Raw genomic sequence first — 17,550 nt, 5'->3', positions numbered from 1 at the left:
AACTCATGAGTCATAATAAAATAAGTCCATTCTTTCTATACAGATTTTCATATAGTGTTGTAAATTTTAAACTGTCTAAAAAGATTTAAAAAGCAGCAAGTTGCTAGGTGATTGCTAAGGGAAATCATGAAGACTGATAATTAACTTCAACACTGCAATCAGTTTCAATCAAACAGATTATGTGTCTAAAAGAATTCAATAAGGAAATTAGAGTTTTCATATAGAGCAATTTACATGGAAAAATATTTCATTCCAATTAAAAAAGCACTGTATGTCCTGATAGTAAAATGCACCATGCACAGTAGAATACAAAGAAGAGAAGTGTATCTAGCTCCAGAGCTAGCAAAGTTCTGACCAATGAAGAGTGAACTTAAGAGCAAAAAAAAAGAGCAAAAGCAGAATTTATGAAAAAGCATAGCCTATCCAACAACTGTTAGGTAGTGTAGCAAGGCGGACTAGTCAACTTGGAGAAGAAATGCTAAAAGAAGGCAATCAGGAAAAACTGGTGAGGCTGTCAGATCTTATCTTTTAGGCAAATGACTTACCAGGGGTTGGGGCAGGATGGTGTGGAGCTCAGGCAAGGGTAATGCCTCCTGATAGTTTCCAAACTGTAAAACCATCTCACCTCCCCCAAGATTCTAATACACAACAACTCAATGAGGATAAATCAGGAAATACAACAAAGTGCCAGAAAAGAATTTAAAATTATCTTAATGTCACCATCAAGAGATACATACTAATACCATTTTGATGTATCTTCTAAACTTTTATCAATGTGCACACACACATAAACATATGTACACATGCTTCCATCTTGAAATTTGAGTTGTTTACCAATTTTTTTCCCTATGCTGATCACTTTCAAAGTTTCTACTCTCAAGATACCTTTACATCATTAAACATTATTGAGAACCCCAAAGAACTTTTTTATGTGGTTCATAGCTTTCAAAGTTTATCATATTAAAAATTAAAATTGAGAAGTATTTTAAATTAGATGTATTAATTCATTTTAAAATAATAAATCCATTACATGTTAAGAAAAAATACATATTATAAAGACATAATTATATATATTTTACACATATAATATACATACCATTTTATGAAAAATGACCTTTATTAATTGTAGGACTTTATATGGCATCACATTTATAGGGGAAAGGAAAAGAATATAGGAATAATATAATACCTTTAGAAGAGATAGCAAAAACTTATTGAAGAAAAGTATGTCTTGTATCCTGCTAGGTAAGTGAGTATTTACTCCTATTTGAAACCAGAATGTTCAGTAAAACAGAGGTACTCAAACTAGAAGAAAATTTTAGTGAGAGCCGGCACTGGATTTTCGTATCTACTTTTGCATTAAAAGCACTGCAATATATTGTTTTGATTGAAGTATATGAAGAAAATTCAACCTTACATAGATGAATATTTTGAAAAGGGAGGCATATTTTCATAGCTTTTCAGGTAATCACGGATGTTTTTTACTATACCAAAACTTGAGATTTGTGGTAAAGTGTAGTTGTAATGTTGAAATCTGAAACCCTATCAATGAAGTCTTTGCACTGCTGCATTAAAAATTTATTGGTCTATCTGGCACTATGAATGGATCATTTACCCATGTGTGATTCTGTAGTGTCCTGCATTTTTCACTCAGAAAATTGCTGAGTTATGTAGCTTCTCAAATGTTGAAACATTTCTTTACGCAACGTAAGAAAAAAATTTCATCAGACAAGTCTTTAAAATATTGGGAAGCTGTTGTGCTCATGATGGAAAATACGTTTTTCAGAATTCTAACTTTTGTTTGAAAGTTAAAATTTTATCATTAGCAAGAGATACTGTCACATGTTTTCTCTGATGTCATCACTCTTTCTTATTCATTTTTAGTAAAATGTCTGCCAAATGCCCTAGTCTGAATAACCACAGGCTGTCATTCATTCAAATAAAAATGTTGTTCCATGAAAAAAGTGGTTAGTTTACCTTGCAACTCAGTCTTGCAGTGCTTTTCCACAAGACATATGCACTTCAATAAGGCATAAAAGTGCTTTATGCACAGTTCTCAGAATATTATAAAAACCTCATATGAACAGTTGAGATTTAATATAATCAATTTTGTCACTTCAGCAAGGTCATTTTGAAATGAAACTGACTTTTCAAAATATTTACTGCAAATACATGGTGGTGACAAATGTAACATACAGCTGGGTACCATTGTCTTGTTTCCTGCTAAGGTACTGACAGTTTTAACCATCAGTGCAAATATCAATACAGTGAAAGTCTGTTAAAATAAAAATTCATTGATCTAGCTTCCATTTGAATGAATCTTTTACCAGTGGGTTTTATTATTATTATATTATTATTATGAGAAGAGTTTTAAATTTGTACACCCCTGAAGAGGTCTTAGGATCTCCAGCAGTCCACAGATCACACTTTGAGAAACACTGCCCTTAAACCACTAAATATTCTTTCTAGCATTACTTGAAAGGGCTATTTAATGTTCTCTCAAGTACATGTATCATCATTTAACCATTATCCTATTATTAGACATTTAAGTTGTATCTAATTTTTCATTATTACCAGTAATTGCTGATGAGCCTCTTTCTATATAAATCTTTGTTTTCCTATTCCCTAAAGACTGACTTCTAGTAATTTTACTAGGTCAAGAAAGATTTTCAAAGTGTGCTATCAAATATATTTCCAGAGGGACTCAAATTCTGCATCTGGCTCCTGTTAGGCAGTTGTGAATGTGCTAACACTGCACTCAGATGAGGAGAAGCCGAGTAGAGACTATGCTCACATTGGCAGCATGGGGTCTCCCTAAGGTTAAGCTACAGGAACTTGGGTCAGCTTTATTCACACTAATTGCATCCATATTCCTGGGCATGTTCCTCCTATTTAGGCACTCTGCCACAGCAAGATCGCATTAAACAGTGACAGGTTTTGTAGTCGGTGATATGTATTTCCTGCCTGAAGAGAGTAGGAGAAAAATATGGCAGCTGCTGTGTCACGTGAATGAGTTTAGCAAAATTCAGTGTCCCAGTTGTTTGGTTTTGTGACCCCAGATGATTAATCCTTTCCTCTCCTTTTTGTGGCATTTCTGGTTATGTTTGAAAACCCAATCCTTTCTGAACTTTTTCACCCAAACATTTGGTTCAGCTTGTTCCTTAAGGACTTGGAAATGAATACTGGAGGTCATGGGCATTCCCCCCTAATTTATCCCTGCTTTTTAAAATTGGCGTTTCTTTTTTTTCCCCCCCAATTTACTTCTAAAAAAAAAAAAGTATCTTGCTAGAAATAGAGACCATTATATAGCTGAAAATGTCATCATGATTTTTTCCCTTTTCTTCTTTAGCAGTAGTCCGATTATATAGTATTTTACAGGAGCATACATTCAATGAGAAAAGTTGATTTAACAGACTCAATTTATTCTTATAATGCCTCATGATGTTATGTGATTTTATTCTACCTATAGATTCTTATAACAGATTTAATGTCTGCTCTGTAATTACCTACTACAAATTGTAATCTTGGTGTTGACTTTTTATAATAAACACAAACATGAAAATGCTCCCAAAATCAAATTCTCTGAGGCACAGTTATGCTTCAAGGGTACGATAAAATTCATCCCCCTCCTTGCTACCACCCTCTCCTATATAGTTTTTATTGAAGCACTTTGTCATTCAGTCTGATATTTTGAAAAATATTAATTGAAACAACCTAGTGAAACCACTGTGTCCTCTTCTAAAATAATGTTGAGGGGACTTGTTGTTCTTTTAGCCTAGATTACACTAAGAGGATGCACACATACATATGTCTTCTCTCCTGAGTTGGAGATGTGCTACTAAGCACTGTTGTTTCTTTTTGAAAGTACTACCTATGTGGGCGCCTGGGTGGCTCAGTTGGTTGAGGGGCTGCTTTCGGCTCAGGTCATGATCCTGCAGTCCTGGGATCGAATCCCGCATCAGGCTCCCTGCTCAGCTCTGACTCTCCCCCCTCTCATGCTCTCTATCTCATTCTCTTTCTCAAATAAAATAAAATCTTTTTTAAAAAAAAGTACTACCTATGTAACTGATTGTCCTGCTTAAATTTAAATCTAAGAATCTTAAAGTCAAAGCTGTATCCTTCATTTAGTAAATATATAGACTCTTATTTCATGTGCTGTCCCATCTCACTGCATCTGGTTCTATTTTCCAGTTCTCAGAATTCCTTTCACCAACTTCCTATCTCATTTATTTTATTGTACTTCTCTCTGCAAGCTAAAAGATACAAAAAGAACAAAATAAGGTCTTATTGCAAAAAGAACAGAATAAAGTCTAAATTTTATAATTTATAATAATTCTCCTTAAAAAGGGTTTATTCAAACAAGCTAAAATTTGGACTGGAAATGAACAGAGACCAGGTGTAAAATAAAACTTGTTTAAGGCTTAGAGAAAAGAAAAAAAGACGATACATGTGAATTATATGGCACTGACGACTGCATAGGAAAACATGGTGCATCGGGAGCCCGGGGGCTTAGTCAGTCAAGCGTCTGCCTTCAGCTAGGGTTATGATCTCAGGGTCCCGGAATGGAGTCCCCCATCGGGCTCCCTGCTCAGCGGGGAGTCTGCTTCTTCCTCTGTTCCTCCCCGCCGGTCATGCTCGCTTGCTCTCTCCCTCTCTCTCAAAAATGAATAAATTAAAAAAACTTAAAAAAAAAAAGGAAACAGTACATCAATCTAAAATCAGGAAGCAAAAAGGAAAAATCATCATTCTTTAATCTTTATCATGGGACAGAGAAAAAAATTAGTAGTACACTGGTTAGGACACAATTATTTCTTTAAAAAGATCTCTTCTTGGGGCGCCTCGGTGGCTCAGTCGGTTAAGCGTCTGCTTTCAGCTCAGGTCATGATCCCAGGGTCTTGGGATCGAGCCCCACGTCGGGCTCCCTGCTCCACGGGAAGCCTGCTTCTCCCTCTCCCCCTGCCTACTGCTCTACCTATCTGTGCTCTCTCTCCCTCTCTCTCTCTATGTCTCTGTCAAATAAATAAATAAAATCTTAAAAAAAAAAAAAATCTCTTCTTGGGGCACCTGGATGGCTCAGCCAGTTAAGCGTCTATCGTTGGCTCAGGTCATGATCTCGGGGTCCTGAGATTGATTTCCATATTGAGCTCCTTAGTGGGGAGCCTGCTTCTCCCTCTGCCTGCCACTCCCCCTGCTCATGCTCTCTCTCTCTCTCTCTCAAATAAATAAAATCTTAAAAAAAAGATTTCTTCTTGACAGGAATATGTTTGATGAACTTTAAAAATAGATGAATAAAAGTGGAAACCCAGCTATACTTTATTTTTATTTTCCTTTCATCTGAAAGATTAGCCCACTTAGAAAGGCTGAGGCATACTAACAAAGTCTTAAGACTAGAAACATTTGGAAAATCCAAATCAGAGTTTTAAATGACAGAGGTGGAAACAGGGAGAGTGGAATTGAGATTTACTTCTCTGGGACACCCCAGATTCACCATTAATCAGGCTAAGCAAAATTTAATGTAATGGGCATGACTCCCAGAATAAATGAATTCTATCTCCACCACTGAAATGACTGTAGTTCATAATTTAGATGTATCCTTTAAAAAAAAAAATGTCACGTATACTTTTATGGTTAGGAAACATTTTTCCCCAACAGTAACAAATCAAATACTTCATAGCCTGAAAATTTATTTCAAGATCCTTATACTTATACATGGATGTTTCGTACCTCTCATTTTTCAAAGATACATGAGATATGAGGAACTCAGACCTTTACTTTTCAAATATTGTAAAATGAGTTATTTGTACTAATTTTCTCCAATCATATGACTTTTTCAGTTTCTAAGTAATACAAAGAGATAGAAGGGTCACACCTATTCTTTTCCTCTCATCTTTAGCAAAGCCCCCAAGCTATTCATCTGGGCACTTAATCCACTGAAAAAAGAATGGAAAGAGACAGAAGGCAAAAGTAGGCTCCTGGGCCACTTAAAGTCTTGGGCTAAGTGGAACAGAAAGCTAAATACAAATGTGGCTCCGTGATAAAAACAGTAAAAATGATTATCTTTTCTCTGTGGGAACTGATGAAGTATATTGGTGGGAGTGGGCATGAGGGAACAGAACAGAAAGCAGGTTAGTGGATTTTGTTCCATCATAAATTCTTTGACAGAATAACATTAAGTTATTCTTTCCATAAATATTCAGTTGATTCCTACTGCATTAGGTACTGTGATAGAGAGAAGAGTAACCAGACATGGTCTTTATCCTCCAGGAGACTTGTGGTCTAGTAGGGGAAGAGTCTCAGTTGCCCTATCTGTAAAACAGGCATGAGCAAGATGATTGCAAAGGTCCTTGCTAGCTCTAAATTAGTAAGTTGATATTAAAAAATAAAAAAGTACTACAGTGATTATTATTACTATTTTGATACTTATTATTTTTCTTTATCCCAATATCCCTTCATTGAACCCAGGCTTCGAGGTCTGGAGAAAGTAGCAGAAAGTTTAAAAGAAAGATACAGTTGACAAAAGGAGGAAAGAATAAGAAAAGAAGGTAAAGAGAATAACATTCAACTATTACCAGGCATCTACTTGTGGTAGGCATTGTATAAACATATAATTTCATTCAAAGAGACAGAAGTCCACTAGCTGCCACCCTCCAAAAGAAGTTCTAGAGGTAGGAACTGATCAACTTTGTAAGTCCAAGACCTAACACAATGTTTTAGTACACCGTGTCTGTTCTAAAATTATTGGATACATTTAAATAATTATAAAACATGATAAATAGCATCAACATTCTATCATTCTGCCATCTTAAGAAACGAGTCATCACTTTGTAGAGCATCATTTTCCTTCATGTACTTAACTCAGAACAATCATTTCTTGTATTTTATAATATTCTTCAACATTTAGAAGCAATATATACAAATCATTTCATTAGTGGAAGCATGAGAACAGATTCCTACAAACACAAACACACACGAACAGCAATACTTTTTGGTAAGAAAATTATCATGTTTATCCCTTCAAATCACCTTGGTAGGTGCATTATGATTACCTCAATTTCACAGAGTACAGTTCTCCATACTTTTTAGCATACAGGCTTTTACAGTAGCGTTTTATAACACAGTCCACTTAGAATCATCACACATTGCCGTCTCAAATTGTTTTCCTCTCACTTTTAAAATTTGTACTAAAATTTTGAGCTAATTTTGCTCTGAGCATTTTCTAAGCCTATTTTTAAATATGAGAAAAAATTGTGACAGCTTGTTCCCCTGATAGTAGTGGGGATGAAGGTGTTTGGTGGATTAGACTAAGAAGCCTGACCAGTTTCTCAGACACACAAAATGACATACTATCAACTTAGAGAAAAACACGTCTGTTGTTAACAAAAAGAAATTAAACAACCCACTGATAACCAAAAACAGCAATTAATTTGGTAAATAAGATTAATAGGACACTCCCAATAAAACTAATTATAAAAGTGGATTACAATTACTAATTAATAAACTTATGATGTATGTAAACAGATGTTCATTTTGGAGTATAGACTTCTCAATAGAAACAACTCATGCACTGTCTATCATTCTTTCCTGTAATCTTCCTGATAGCCATTCTTCAACAGTGATACTTTATGCTCATTGTCACCTTTTCTTTCGACCTAAATAAAGGTTTATTCACTTATCTAGTCTAAAGATGGTCACATTAAGTGACAATCAGACTCTACCCTAAAACTAACCAAACACTGACATATAAATTTTCCTTATACACTATCATTACAATTCAGGGTTTTGTTTTTTTTTGTTTTTTTGTAATTTTTGTTTGTTTTAAAAGATTTTATTTATTTTAGAGACAGAGAGAGAGAGAGAGAGAGCAAGCACACATTGCAGGGAGAGGCAGAGGGAGAGAGAACCCCAAGCAGACTCCACACTGAGCATGGAGCCTGACTCAGGGCTTGATCCCAGGACCCTGAGATCATGACCTGAGCCAAAACCAAGAGTTCAATGCACCGCACAATTTAGTTTTATATTAGTAAAGGTTTTAGCCCCAAGAAGCTACAGATAAATGTGTTTATCAATAAGAAAACTTAACCAGAGCAATCAGACAAAATAAACAAACATAGGAGTGCATGTACCTTTATGAATTAATGTTTTTGTTCTTTTTATTATTTTTTAAAGATTTTTATTTATTTGAGAGAGAGAGATACAGTGAGAGAGGGAACACAAGCAGGGGGAGTGGGAGAGGGAGAAGCAGGCTTCCCACTGAGCAGGGAGCCCCGTGCGGGGCTTGATCCCAGGACCCTGGGATCATGACCCGAGCTGAAGGCAGATGCTTAAAGACTGAGCCACCCAGGCATCCTGAATTAGTGTTTTTGTTTTCTTTGGGTAAATACCCAGTGGTGCAATTACTGGATCATATAGTAATTCTATTTTTTCAGTTTTTTTTTTTTCAGGAATATCCATACTGTTTTTCCACAGTGGCTATACCAATCTTCATTCCCATCAACAGTGCACAAAGGTTCCTTTTTCTCCACAACCTCACCAACACTTGCTAATTCTTGTGTTTTTTATTTTAGCCATTTTAAAGTAATATTTCATTATGGTTTTAATTTGCATTTCACTGATCATGTGATAGAGACCTGAAACCATAAAAGTCCTAGAAGAAAATAAAGGCAGTAATTTCTTTGACATCAGCCATAGAAACATTTTTTTTCTAGATATGTCTTCTCTGGCAAGGGAAACAAAAACAAAATTAAGCTTACTGGCACTACACCAAAATAAAAAGCTTTTGCACAGTGAAGGAAGCCATCAACAAAACAAAAAAGCACTTACTGAATGGGAGAAGATATTTGCAAATGATATAATCTGACAAGGGGTTAATATCCAAAATATATAAAGTTATACAACTGAGCATCAAAAAAACAATCCAATTAAAAAAATGGGCAAAGGACATGAATAGATATTTTTCCAAAGAAGCCATGAAGATGACCAACAGACATGTGAAAAGATAACAATGAATTCTTAGATATGACACCAAAAGCCCAAGAAACAAAACAAAACAAAAAGATAAACTGGAACTTCATCAAAAATGTTCATGTATCAAAGGATATTATCAAAGGGACAAAGGATATTATCAAAGGACAACCTACAGAATAGAAAAAAAATATGTGAAATCATACATCTGATTAGAGTTTAATATCCAGAATATATTAAAAAAACTCCTACAACTCAACAACAAAAGAACAACCCAATTAAAAGCAGCAGACTTTTACAGACATTTCTTCAATAAAGATATACAAATGGCAAATAAGCACATGAAAAGATATATAAATGAATAGGAACTCAGATACTTATATGTCAACATTCTAACATCATTCACAATAGCCAAAAGGTGAAAACAACTGGGGTCTATCATCAGATGAATGAGTAAACAAAGTGTAACATATGCACACAATGGAGTATTATTCAGTCATAAAAATTACTGAAGTTCTTATACATGCTGCAATATGGGTGAACCTTGAAAACATTATACTTAGTGGAATAAGCCAGACACAAAAAGATATATACTGTACGATTCTACTTATGTGAAGTACCTAGAATAGGCAAATTCATAGAGACAGAAGGTAAATCAGAGGTTACCCCAGGCTGGAGAAAGAGGAGAATGGGAAACTATGGTTTAATGGCTACTGAGTTGCTGTTTCTGGTGATGAAAACATTTTGTAAATAGAGGTGATGATTGCATAACACTGTGAAAATACTGAAAGCCACTGAATTATACACTGAAAAGTGGTTAAAATGTCAAATTTTATGTTATACCTATTCACCATTTATAAAAATAATAAAATTAATATTACTAAAGATTGAATCATGTTTAAATGAGTAAATTTATATGGTATGGAATAACTGAATAAAGCTGTTAAAATAGACATATAATAAACATTTACCTTAAAGTCATGTTTACTGGATGTAACACAGATGAGTTTTTGTTTTATTCTTTGTTTTTCTTCATTGCCCATTTATAGTAATTTCAGGTACGTATTACAAACACGTTTTTAATCAACACTAAAACAGTTGTTAGTTAATAAGCCATGAAGTGAATTTCTTTAGAGTTATACATATGCTCACTAAATTTAAATTGGAAATTCCCATCAGAATTATCCAGTTCTGTACTGACATCTCTCTCTTCAGCCCATTCAAAATGCCACCCTATACAGTTACTGTACATACTGGATATAGCAGGAGCTTAATAATAATTTAAGTGAATGCATGATTAAGTTATGGATGGAAAACTCATGTGATCCATGCTGCTTTTTCCTCTCTACTCCATACTTCCAAGTCAATTCCTTGCTGATTCCTGGAGGTGGTGAGATTCTTTGAAACCTCAACTCTTTTAGAGACGTCTGCCTATTGACAAATAGTGTAAGTTAAACATAGCATTTTTTAGCCTAATACAGGCTTATCATTATACATTACAGTGTTAGAACTGGCAGAAAACTTCACAGAGATTTTGTTTTCCTCATAGAAGGATCCATCATTTTCAGGAAAACTGTTTATGTCTGAGTATCAAACTTACATATAATTGATGCATATGGAAAATTATATCATAGTACTTGAAATAGTAAATGTATGGAGTTGACACTAGAAATTTACTTAAGTATCTATTGATGGTGGGTGATATTTTACAGTATAAACAGGAACTACATTAAAAATTAAGCCTAACAATTCAGAGGTTTCTAATATTTGGGGACACACCTTTGATGGGAAAAATAATAGTAGTTTGTGACTGCTAATAAACGTAATTTAAAGGAGGACGAATTTACCATCGCTTACATTCTTCCATTCATACTGTGATGCTTTCCTCTTTTACTACAACTTCACATTCTTACCTTAAGTGTCACCCTTCCTTCTTTGTGGTCACCCGATCCCCAAAGTCTACCACCTATAGGTCTTTTTTTTTTTTTCATTCTAATAGAAAATGATTTAAGACTTAAAAATCCTCTCAGAAGAAAAGTAGCTCCAATAGCTGAATTTAACAGAGCTGGAAAACTGATCAGTTGACCTGCCTTCTGCCGGCCAGTCTTGGTCTAGGTCATCTGGGGTCCCAGCTCCAAAGCCAAAAATAATTGCCTCACATCAAGACCTTTTGTATTGCTTGTACCTCACTTCTGTCCAGTTGCCTGTCAAGCCCGTCCCTTCAGTTCCTGGCTGCCTTCCTTGCCTGGCCTTTGCACCGTATGCCCTACCTAGCCCCACAGTTCAGATTTCCTCTTGCTTCCTGATTTCATGCCTGATTTCAGCTGAGATTAATTTTTCTGAGCTGTGTCTGCATCTGTCTGATCTTTATCTAGTTCCTAACTTCCATTTTGTCTTGTTACTCCCTACCTCAATGTTCAGTCTCTCCTGTGCCAGCCTTTGTTTTGGCATTGTGACACATTTTGAGGTTTCCCTTCAACTCCCTACGCCGTCTCAACTCTAAAAGCAACCCTGCCTAGGCCTGCACCTAACTGTATCATTTACTGAGCTCACCACTCTGACAACTTTACACTGACTAGTCTTGGAGGAAGGGAAGGCAAAGGATCAAATATCACTTATTCAACCTAACTGTAGCAAATTGTAAGGACTCACTATAGTTAAGGAATTAACAGATACTTGTTGCCTCATCATTTGAGTGCATCTATGATTTTTTTCAAATAATAACACACAAATATAGCTGCTATATATATATATATATATCCCCATGCATTGATACCCAAAATGTAGACTCAATGAGGGTGAACTGGGTAGGCTATTAAATATATAAGCCAATTGTATAGAAATAGTGGAGATTAGGAAGCTTTGAGGACTGAATCCACAGGAAGAACATACTGCCAGCCAAACACAATTACCCAGATGAGGCTGTTGGACTCACTATGTGTTTTGGTAGATGACAATAAGAGGTCATTAACGGACGATTTCTTTTCAAAAAACAAGTCAGAGTTTCCTCTTTACTGCCTTTTCCCTTAGAATTTAAGGGTATATTATTGATAGACTTATTGTCATTATACCCCAGTTTGGCAAAAATATTCACGCATTATATATTTTTTTCCTCCTAGCTGCCCTCAAGACCCCGGCAATCATCCTACAATTGGTCTTTCCATTCTCCATTATGCTTGTGTGTGTGTATATATTTGTGTGTGCATATATGGGATTATTCTGTAGATTTTTAATGAGGTGTATTTAGTTATCTTGTTATATTTTTTGTTCCTGTGATGGGCATTTTTTATTCTCAACAGTTGTGACCAACTATTCCAGGGTTTGTTGTCTTCTAATAAGTCCGTAGACTCTTAAGTAATTAAGTAAAGCACAAAAAGAAAATGATCACTTAGGAGTTCAGTTAATCAGACTATATTAGCAGATCTAGACCAACATGGGAGATTATCAAGGACACCTCTCTTCATGATTCATTTAAAGGAAACACTAACATTAAGAACTCTTCAAAACACATTTAAATTTGCTATTTAAAATGTTAAAGAATGACTCATTGCTACATATCTTTATGACAAACACTGTCATGAAAAACAGTCCTCGGGATTTGGTGGTTTGGCACTTCTGAAGTCTAAGGTAGCCTTTCCAGATAGCCAGTTCTTTATAATGTTGTACCCTTTGTATCACCTGAGTAATATTTTAAGAAATCAATTTTAAGACCAATTTATGCCACTTTTTATTTGCCTGTGTTTATTTGGATCTAAATATTCAGAGTTCAAATTACATTTACTTTCAAGAATGTGGTTGCCTTGGTGTCCTGCAAAAAAAAATAGTAACTTTACTTATGGTAATACATTCATAAAGGAAAGTATGCTGGCTAGACAATGTGTCTCTCAAAGATGTCTACCAGAAAATAACCTGGAAATGTACTGTGCTACATTTCAATACTTACTCTTTTTTTATGGCCCTGTGTGCTTTCAGGAAAACTAAAGGAAGTGTTAACTGTGCATTTGTTAATCCGGTTTATGGGAACTGGAGTGACCCAGAGAAAACAGAGGTAAGTGGTAATGGTGAACTGTACTGTTTCAGAAGCAGAAACACACACACACACAGTGTGATTTGGACATGTTTCCATATCATGGCTAAGAGGAATGTTTTAACAGAGTTATTTTATTGGGAATGGGAAGGAGTTTTAGTTCTTCTAGATGTGCAATGAGAATTTTCCATTCCAGGGCACATTCAATTTGTTTGTAAAGTTAGTTCACTGTTAAGTGGCTTTGTGGTCACTGTTCATACTCAACAGGAGCTGACAAATTTGGAAAATATCAGTTTAACCCACAGTATTAGTCAGCTACCCATAGTAACTCTTTATTGACTGTTCTTTGTATTCTATTCCCAAAGACAAAAGGGAGGACAGCATTCCGTGCTGTACTTTCAATTTAGGTGTGAGCAGTAAAGGGCTATTACCTGATAATTTAGAATACCAAAGGAGAAATTAAAGTGTATTCATCTTTCTTGGGACCTTTTAGGGCTATTCCTTATCAGTGCACTAAGTAGACTAGAGAGAAAATGAAGTAAAATCTTTCTCATCTCTTTCTTAAGTAGATAATATGAGCATTCACTTAGATATAAAATAGGATTAGCCATGACGCATCACTTCTTGTCTTCGAAAACCTCCTTACATCTGATTTTAGAAATATTTTATCAGATTCATTCTTGTCAAAGTGAGTATATAGAAAGCTAAAGTGTTCATTTCTCCTCTATTATTTTTAAATGAGAATAGGCCACAAACAGTTGTTACCATTATTTAAATGAGTAATAAGTTGCCAGATTCGATGATTTCTAGTAGTTTCGGAACCTTGGTTGATATGGCTGAAGTCTAACACTTGACTTTTTAATTTGTGTTTTGTTCAATAATGATGTCATATATACTTTTAGTATTATTTGGTAGGAATGAAAACAAGGAATATTTCCCAGAGCACAAAGAAAATTATTTGGATGATCTGTCAAGTCAATCAAGACACAGAGTAAAACTTAAAATGTAGCCGCCACCCCCCCCGCCCTGCTTCAAATGGATAGTAAATAAATAAATGCATATTTAGGAAGCCTAAGGTATCTTTTTGGCAAAGTAGGTAGGTGTAATACAAACCTACTTTCATTTTAGGAAAGGAAATAAAATTTAATCTTTTTAAAAAAATCTTCAGTTTAACATTTAGGATCCAAAAGATACAAATGATATAAGGAAATCAAATGTAGTGTTTTATATTTGGCATTTTTTATATTAATATCTTATAAACTTGTAATAATTAAAAAGCTGCTAGGAAGGTACTGTGCATCTTTTACTTTCTACTGAGAAATGGCCTCTCTGGCACACGGGTGGGGGTTCATATCAAAGACCCACCTTTCAAGGTGCTTTCAAAACTCTACTATGTTTGCATATGGCAGTGCAATCGATGACTCTAGAGAAACTTGGAAGCAATTTCCTTTTTTCTATCCAAATAAAAAAAAATAATTCCTCTTTCACATTTTTTTCCTTCCATTAAGAAGGGAGTTTCAAGAATTTCTTCTCTAAGAAATTCTGCCACAGTTCTTAAACTTCATTGCTGCTTTGATTTCTGTTGTTTCAAAAAACAATGACTTTGTATTAAACTACATATACCTTTCCTGACTTTGTAACAGAGAAATAGACTTCCCCAAAATACTCTTCCAAAACCTCTTAGAGAAAATTCTCAAATTCTAATATAGAAATTGTAAGAATAGTATAATGAACTGCCATGTATCCATCTCCCAACTTTAATCATTATCAACCCCTGGTCATTCTTGTTTCACCTCTACACCACCCATTCCCACTATACACCAGAATGGTGGTGTTGGTTTATTTTTGTTTTTTTAAGACTGTTTTGTTTAGAGCTGTTTTAGGTTCATAGCAAAATTGATCAGAAGGCACAGACAGTTCTCATATATCCGCCCCCCCCGCCCAGAAACACATGGTCTCTCCCATTATCAACATCCTACACCAGAATGGTACATGAGTTACACTGACAAACCTGTATCTACCCATCATCCAGAGTCCGTAGTTTACATTAGGGTTCACTCTTGGTGTCAACCAGGGTATTTTTAAACAAACAAATCCCAGATATCATTAAATTTCACCTGTGAAGACTTAAGTTATAACATTAAGGGATAAAGACTTTAAAAAAATATAACCACAGTATCATACCTAAACATTTAATAATTCCTTGATGCCATTAAATAGTCAGTCAGTGTTCAACCTACCCCAACTGTCTCATAAATAAATAGGGGGGGTTATATTTGTTGTTGTTGCTATATTTTTTAAATCAGGATGGATATAAGGTATTTCATCCAAATTGATAGACAAGTCTCCTAAGACTCTTTTAATCTCTAGGCTCCATTTTCTCACTCATGTTTTCTTTCACTTTCTTTGTTGAAGAAATCAGTGTTTGTACTATTAGAACTTTCCACATTTTAGGTTTTCTAATATACTCTGTAAAATACAACTCTCTCAACTAAAAGTCAGGTTTGTTTTGTAATTTTGTTTTGTTTTGTTTAACTCAACTATGATCAATACTGCAGACTTACAGAAATCAGCACCGCAGAAAGAGGTAGTCCAGATTCTGCCACTGAACTTCCCCATCCCACCAGAGGTGAGGCTAAGGCAGTGACTCCTATGCCCCAAAGGCCTTGGATACAGATCAACCTTAGGTCTGTCAGCAGTGTAGGCAGTGTGGACTGTAGGTACTAGGGGGAGAGTCAGGAAAGTTCTAGTTATTACTGCAGTGGAAATCCATTAAAAACTCATTGTATTCTGCATGATCTGGAAAGAAGTCTGTTACTTTAATGCCTAAAATCCTAACCTCTTCAATGTGTTTTTCTTTAGAGTTCTGTATACTCCTTCTCAAATCCATTATATGGCACAACATCAGGATGCCTGGAGACCATAACTAATCATCTGAAATAGTACCATCCAAATCAAGTATGATCTAGGATATGTAGTTTGTAAAATCCTACTCTGAAACCTGACAGAAACTCATCTTATGCAATAGTAAAAATAGAAGGGATTCAGAATACTAGTGTAATTATTATGTTTATAAATAAATTTTCTTACTGAATATATTAAATGTTTTCATGGAATCTGAACCAGAACCTTATATTCTTTGTATATCTGAATATTTTAATAAAATGTTCTACTTGAATTTCTTTTCTTTGGATTTTTATCATGGTCATTTTTTTAAATTACAAATCAAATTGTAATTTATAGCCTGCATATAAATAAGTGCTAAAATGCTTATTTAAATGAGATAGAGCTTAAAAACAAGAATAAGTTAGTATACAAATTAGCAGGAATGGACAAATCATACCAATCCTAATACACATAATCATGAGTAAAATTTATTTATGCATCTTGAAAAAAATGTGAAATTATCAGCCTAAACTTGCTTTTATTCAAATAATTATTTAACACATATCTTCATATTGATATAAAAATAATACTGAAATACATGAGTTAAAAAGCTTTGGACTTCAATAAACTGAAAAATCCCTATACCAATTGTTTAAATAATGTGGCAATTATAATCCCTAAAATCAGGAAATTGGGAGATAGAGAACTTCTTTTGGTTGGTATTTGCAAAAGCTCCATGCCTTCAGCAAGGACTCTAGTTATTTATAAGTTTCAGTTCCTAGATTTTGTTCTCAGGCTAGCTCCCGACAGGTTAGAGGATAGCTTTATAAGCTGCAGCACTGTTGCATTCACGATGAAGTTCAGAGGCAGAAAAGGGGCCATTTTTTCTTGTATCACTTTTTACCAACAAGAAAACCCTTATCAGGATGCACTCCCAGCAACAGCACTCTTATCGTCCAGGAGAGACATGGAGCCCACACCAAGCCAACCTCTCCAAAGGTGATGAGGCCACCGTGGCTGGCGGACACCCTTCACTATACCCACTAGGCTGAGAACAGACCCATGAAGCTCTCTGACAAGTACTTGAGGGTAGATACTTGAACAAAATTAGAGGAGAGTTAGGATCAAGAATGTGACATAGCCATATAACAAGCAACTATCTTCATCTGCTCTAATAATAAGGGTAATGTTCCTTGCAATCTATTGGATACAGACAAAATTAGTGATCAGTAACCTGCTGGCCTCTGTTCTTAAGGGTTTGGAGAGAAGAACAAAAAGTTCAGAAATTACTATCACATGATCATTTAGAACGTTCCTCAGCCCAATGCAAGGTCAGTTGTATACAATATAAGGTTCACTACCAACATATTAGTGCCTTTTGTGAGACTACAGACTGGAAAAAAGTATATTGTTGTTCATTAGCCTTCCAACAGATTAATCTCAAATTTTATCCCACACTGTTTTGAAGCCCATTAACTGCATTCTAGTTGCACTCTCTCTGATTATCTTTTCCTAACTGCTGCTCTCCTATTGACATCAACATTTCTGATCTAGAAAAATTGACACAAGAGAGAAATACTTACTCTTGTTGTTGAAGTTTGGCCCCTAGCATTGTGGTACATCTACATTTTGGGAAGCTGCATTTATTTTAGCTTAAAACTATCATCAGGGGTGCC

At 35.1% G+C, this 17,550-nt stretch overlaps 1 protein-coding gene across 1 annotated transcript in view; it reads left to right on the top strand.

The window, feature by feature from the left end:
• The window catches only part of MALRD1 (MAM and LDL receptor class A domain containing 1), a gene marked incomplete at its 5' end in the record, with an annotated part of 847,841 nt that extends 831,732 nt beyond the window's left edge, over positions 1–16,109 (top strand). Inside the window, 2 exons of the mRNA XM_035729081.1 lie at positions 12,934–13,009; positions 15,851–16,109. Coding sequence (XP_035584974.1) covers positions 12,934–13,009; positions 15,851–15,931 — 157 coding nt within the window. The remainder of the gene's footprint in view (positions 1–12,933; positions 13,010–15,850) is intronic.
• Between the last annotated feature and the right edge of the window lie 1,441 nt (positions 16,110–17,550).

The sequence above is a fragment of the Zalophus californianus genome, chromosome 9, assembly GCF_009762305.2.
Source record: "Zalophus californianus isolate mZalCal1 chromosome 9, mZalCal1.pri.v2, whole genome shotgun sequence".
Lineage (NCBI taxonomy): Eukaryota > Metazoa > Chordata > Mammalia > Carnivora > Otariidae > Zalophus > Zalophus californianus.
The sequence above is the reverse complement of the archived record's forward strand: the minus strand, read 5'-3'. Positions and strand labels throughout refer to the sequence as shown.